The 4,947-nt window shown below is 40.5% G+C and overlaps 2 protein-coding genes across 2 annotated transcripts; one reads left to right on the top strand and one right to left on the bottom strand.

Moving 5' to 3' along the window:
- LOC104766735 (protein THYLAKOID FORMATION 1, chloroplastic) lies at positions 7-1,573 on the top strand. Its single transcript, XM_010490674.1, has 5 exons — positions 7-172; positions 296-566; positions 665-881; positions 1,119-1,234; positions 1,348-1,573. The coding sequence occupies exons 1-5, from the start codon at positions 151-153 to the stop codon at positions 1,460-1,462; spliced, it is 741 nt and encodes a 246-aa protein (XP_010488976.2). The 5' UTR covers positions 7-150; the 3' UTR covers positions 1,463-1,573.
- LOC104766736 (diacylglycerol kinase 5) lies at positions 1,510-4,941 on the bottom strand. The gene is made up of 12 exons (XM_010490675.1): positions 4,843-4,941; positions 4,630-4,758; positions 4,448-4,533; positions 4,217-4,343; positions 4,086-4,134; positions 3,725-3,807; positions 3,522-3,589; positions 3,051-3,125; positions 2,747-2,834; positions 2,522-2,638; positions 2,120-2,425; positions 1,510-1,789 (listed from the first exon to the last, which is right to left on the bottom strand). Exons 3-12 carry the CDS (start codon positions 4,459-4,461, stop codon positions 1,712-1,714), a joined length of 1,005 nt encoding a protein of 334 aa, XP_010488977.1. The 5' UTR covers positions 4,462-4,533; positions 4,630-4,758; positions 4,843-4,941; the 3' UTR covers positions 1,510-1,711.

Raw genomic sequence — 4,947 nt, 5'->3', positions numbered from 1 at the left:
TCTCTTTCCTTCCCAGCGTTGGGACAATCGGACAAGATCCCCAACTTCCCGCCTTCTCGTCCTCTGGCCTCCGCAATTCGCATCTGTACCAAGTTTTCTCGCCACTCTTTGACTTACCGTTCCACTTCCAGATCTCATCCTATCCACTGCATGTCCAGTGTTACCGCCGCAGGTGAATTCTCTCTCTCTCTCTCTCTCTCTCTCTTGCTATCCAGGTTTCACATTTTTTGCTCATACATTACACTAGCTTTAGTCTCAAAGAATGTTTGTGGATTGTTTTTTTTCTTCTTGTCAGATGATGTGCCTCCTGTATCAGAGACAAAGTCGAATTTCCTTAAAGCTTACAAGCGACCCATCCCGAGTATCTACAACACGGTTTTGCAGGAGCTCATTGTACAGCAGCATTTGATGAGGTATAAGAGGACTTATCGTTATGATCCTGTTTTTGCACTTGGCTTTGTCACTGTATATGATCAGCTCATGGATGGATATCCGAGCGATCAGGATCGAGATGCCATTTTTAAAGCTTACATCCAAGCCTTGAATGAGGATCCTAAGCAATACCGGTTAGCTTGCTCTCTGCCTTCCCCTTCCATCTTCTCCTTAGTCCAATTCTCTCTTTCTTCTTTCTTGTTCAAGTTTTCTTTCGTCCCTCTTCTTTCAGAATTGATGCGCAGAAGATGGAGGAATGGGCACGAAGTCAGACTTCTGCTTCCCTTGTTGACTTTTCCTCTAAGGAAGGAGAAGTTGAATCACTTCTTAAGGACATTGCAGGAAGAGCTGGGAGTAAGGAGGGTTTCAGTTACAGCAGGTTCTTCGCTGTTGGGCTCTTTCGTTTGCTTGAGCTTGCCAGTGCCACTGATCCTACTGTGTTGGACAAGGTGATTCTATTCGTCTTCCTTCGGGTTTGCCATCTTAAAACTAACGGCTTAATCATGTTATATCTAGAAACTTATTGGGGATCTAGAGGAAGAAATAATGTCGCTAGTTTTTTTTTCTTCTTTTCTTCTTCATCTACATAGATAGATATCCATTTTGTTCCCCAGCAATGTGCAACTCTCACATCTCACATTTTTCCTAGAGGTAATTTTGATCCTTGTCAGTGTCTCATGGAACAGCTTTGTACATCCCTAAATATCAACAAGAAAAGCGTGGATCGGGACCTGGATGTGTATCGTAACCTGCTGTCAAAGCTTGTCCAAGCCAAGGAATTGCTTAAGGAGTACGTCCAAAGGTACTGGATACTGTTGCTGAATCCTATCTATCTACACTAATTTTAGAATATACGGTGCTTATTGCACGATGGCAAAGAGCCTAACTCGGATATTTCTACTTTTGGTTACACAGGGAGAAGAAGAAGCAAGGGGAAAGAGCCGAATCCCAGAAGACTAATGAAACAATCTCCAAGTGTCTCGGAGATACTCTGTATAACCCATCTTTCTTAGCTGAATGGAAAGCGTAAAATAATCAAATTGTTCCGTTTTTTTGTTTTGTTTTTAGCAACAACTCTGCCGAATATATATATATATATATATAAATCTGCTCATTTCTAATAACACATTTCAGACGTGTACATGTTTGCCTTTCCTTTCGGTTACATGAGTTTCATGATGTTATTCCATGTGGTATATATACATTGATGAGGTTAGTCTTGTGCTGTTAGCCTGTTACTTTGTATATGACAAGCTTGTTTAAGATTTAGGTGCTGCCTTCAGAGAAAATGTGACCAACCATGAACATTTGAATTCCTCCTCCTTGATGCCCTGCCTTTTTCATTACTGTGTTCTCCCTATAAAAAAAGTCAGATTCTGTGTTAAGGAGTTGCAACAGATACTCCTCAGTTGGAACATCTAAAACAGTTTCGCCTTTGGCGGCTTTGCGTGTAATACAGAAGGGAAAAACGGCGTTGCTATAAATCAAGATACATTATATTAAGCATGAACGACCAAAAAAAAAAAAAATGAAAAGAAAAAAGATGGGTACCAATCTAATATACCAGTTGCTGCTAGCTGGCTCCTTTATGAAAGAGCGACAATAAGAGACCAAGAAAATAATGCGTAGAATCAACAGTGAAATACTGCAAATGGTTAACTGTCTAACTAAGTTGAGAAATATCAACCTCATCAGGAATCTTGAAGGTATCCGCAGCACCAAATTTTCTAAATTCCTCGCCTTCAGCCACTGATTCGTCTTCATAATCATCATACTCTTCCGCACCATCCTGATGGCGGGGTGTTAAAGGGTCAAACACGCTTCTGGACCGGCAGTCATGAGTTGCAAGCATGTTCACTTGGCCAAGATGTGAAATCTCTACCATCACAGTTTCATCATCCAGTGGCAGTGGCTGTTTCCAGGGCTCCCCATCCATCCTCATGAATGTATGGTCGGTTGCACCTTTGTGAAATTCGAAGCGAATGCGATTTGCCTAGCCACAGAAGTTATCATTTGTATGAACTCAATCATCATTCTCTATGTGTGGTGTGTGTGTGTCCTTGTTACTTTTAACTTGTAAAACTCTTACCTGGGCAAGTCGTGTCCCATGTCCATTTGGAGCAAGAAGAACAAGACCATGCCAAGCATTTCTAAACCCAACAACCTCAATGAGGCCATCATCTACAAATGGTGGAGTCAAGCCTCTCTGTTGTGTCAGAACAAATAAACATGCATATTATTTTTACCATGGAGAAGATAGATACAGAAACTTATGTGTAGCACTCACGCAATATCAAGAGTTTTTAAGACCTACATCGCGTTGTTTCCTGGGATTAGGTGTGCCCCAAGGATTAAATCCTCCAGAAAAGCTGGGCAGATTCAGACATACAATTGACCTGATGCTACAAGAGCAGAAACAAATATCGGGATTGGACTAGTTTATATTCGAGCATGAACAGCGTATTGCAAGAGAGAAGGGCATTGCTTTGGTATATTTGAGATGTAACTAAATATAGTTAAAGGTCCCACACAGAAAAATCCCCGACTATCCAACATGTAATCCTGGACTGAAACTAGTGATCCCTCAGGACCATAGACACTGGATGAATAAAAATTACCTATGTGGTATGTGAAGGTCGTGCCACTGGCCATTTCTAGTTGCAATCTTAACCTTCGCAAGTTGAGCTATATTCCTGCAGGGGAAGCCATATAGTTTTCCTTAATGATGCGCAAGAGAGCAAAATCATATATAAACAGAAACTAAATTACAACCAAAAGACTGGAAATGTAAGAAATGTGGACAACTTAACCGAAAATATAAAACCAGCACAAAATTATATTGGTTAGCACACAATGAGACCCAAAACAAAAAATGAACATATATGCTGAAAAGAATCATGGACACCAGAAGTCCCATTACAGACACTATAACAGTATACTAAAGACAAAAGATAAGGCAGTAGTGTTGGAGAGCATTATAATCATTCATGTCCAAGAATCCTTTACTTTATAAACAAATAAAAATGTGAAAAATGAAACTCAGAAACAGAAAAACAGTGAAACAAAAAGTATGTCTACATATTACTAACCGTGAAGCAGGGTGGAAAAGAGAGGCACAAAACCATCCTTGCGTGCAACCAAGCTTTACATACGTACTCTGGCATTGTGAGAAGGGAGTGTGAAGCCAATGCAACATATTTATTCTTTGTTTAGTATATAGCTCCGAGTGAAGGAAGGGGTATGAAAAGAGAAGGTGTAATCCAAAAGGTCAAAATTCAAAAGAACAAGGTACCTGATTAACCAGCTGATTCTTAAACTTTTCAGGGTGCAGCTTCCTCTCAGAATGAAACGCATAAGATATCTGAGCATCCATTCCTGCATAACACAATAGTTAGCACTGCCACGTGGGTCATCAATTGGTTTTGTTGATTAAATTTCCATAAAAACAACCGAATAACTTCATGGCGGTTTGTAATCCAAATAATAAGATAGATATGATTGTTAGGTCATCAACCATCTGACACTGCAAGATCAAAACTCCGTAGGGAAACTAGATAGAGTGCTAATTTGCTTATGGCTTGTTGGAAATCCAAAGTTAGAAGGAAGCAGAGAGGAGCAACCNGGGGGGGGGGGGGGGGGGGGAGATATCTCACCGAGGCTAAAGTAATTCCAGAATCCCCCACGAAATGTGTGGCAGCCTTCCTGAGAAATCGAAGGGTGTCTTCTATATAAGAAAAAAAGAAAAGAAAAAACAAGGACAGCTATTTAATGGCAGGAAGGTTACCTTATTAAGTTCATCTGTTGGAGAAACACGGTGAAATGCATGTAGAGAATGTGGTAACTCAAGAGGTGCAACAGGATCACAAGAACCACCTTCCTTAGGAGTTTTCATCCTCATAAGTATGTGCCAACTTGAAGCAGAAATGTATCCAGCAGTTATAGTTAGTCACCAAAAGTAAAGACTAGCTAAAACTGTGGACACAGACAGAGAGACTGATAGATGTTGTTACATTACTTGTCAATCTTCATCTCTTTTGCCTTCAACACTTGATCCAAAAACGACTCCACTGCATTCCTATCTGTTCCTGGATTTTTCTTTCCCTGTAGAAAAGCAAAGCAAAGCGCAGGTATTAAAAAAACATAGCCAGCCCAAAGTAACTGAGGAGGAAGGTGAGGAGTGCGTAAGTTGTAACCCACCCATCCAAAAGCAAAGGGAAGGTTATTTCCTGTACCCAAAGGTACAGTGGCAATTGGAGGAGGGAGCGATAGTTTAAGGTCACATACAACCCCAAGGAGCCAGCCAGCAGTGCCATCACCTCCTGCAACCTTAAATTACATAAATAAAGATGGGATGAATGACAAGATATGTTTCTGGTTTTATTAAAAAATAATAATAATAAATATTATTACAATGATTTTTAATTTCTCCCGAATTTGACGAGCGAAGTCATCATCCTTGAGCCTCTCCAGGTTAAGATAGATTCTGCGGAGCACTTTATCGGGAGTCTCTTGGCC

The sequence above is a fragment of the Camelina sativa genome, chromosome 19 (assembly GCF_000633955.1).
Source record: "Camelina sativa cultivar DH55 chromosome 19, Cs, whole genome shotgun sequence".
Taxonomy (NCBI): domain Eukaryota; kingdom Viridiplantae; phylum Streptophyta; class Magnoliopsida; order Brassicales; family Brassicaceae; genus Camelina; species Camelina sativa.
Note: the sequence above shows the minus strand (reverse complement) of the source record. Positions and strands in the feature narration are given on the sequence as shown.

What these genes read in the sequence shown, in the direction of transcription:
- LOC104766735 (XM_010490674.1), top strand. Translation starts at nt 151, where the DNA reads ATGTCCAGTGTTACCGCCGCAG. An exon ending in ATCCTACTGTGTTGGACAAG is followed by an intron (nt 882 to 1,118) that starts GTGATTCTATTC and finishes CTCATGGAACAG; the next exon opens with CTTTGTACATCCCTAAATAT. An exon ending in CTTAAGGAGTACGTCCAAAG is followed by an intron (nt 1,235 to 1,347) that starts GTACTGGATACT and finishes TTGGTTACACAG; the next exon opens with GGAGAAGAAGAAGCAAGGGG.
- LOC104766736 (XM_010490675.1), bottom strand. An exon ending in AGAATCAGCTGGTTAATCAG is followed by an intron (nt 3,590 to 3,724) that starts GTACCTTGTTCT and finishes TCACAATGCCAG; the next exon opens with AGTACGTATGTAAAGCTTGG. An exon ending in CTTTTCCACCCTGCTTCACG is followed by an intron (nt 3,126 to 3,521) that starts GTTAGTAATATG and finishes CTTCCCCTGCAG; the next exon opens with GAATATAGCTCAACTTGCGA.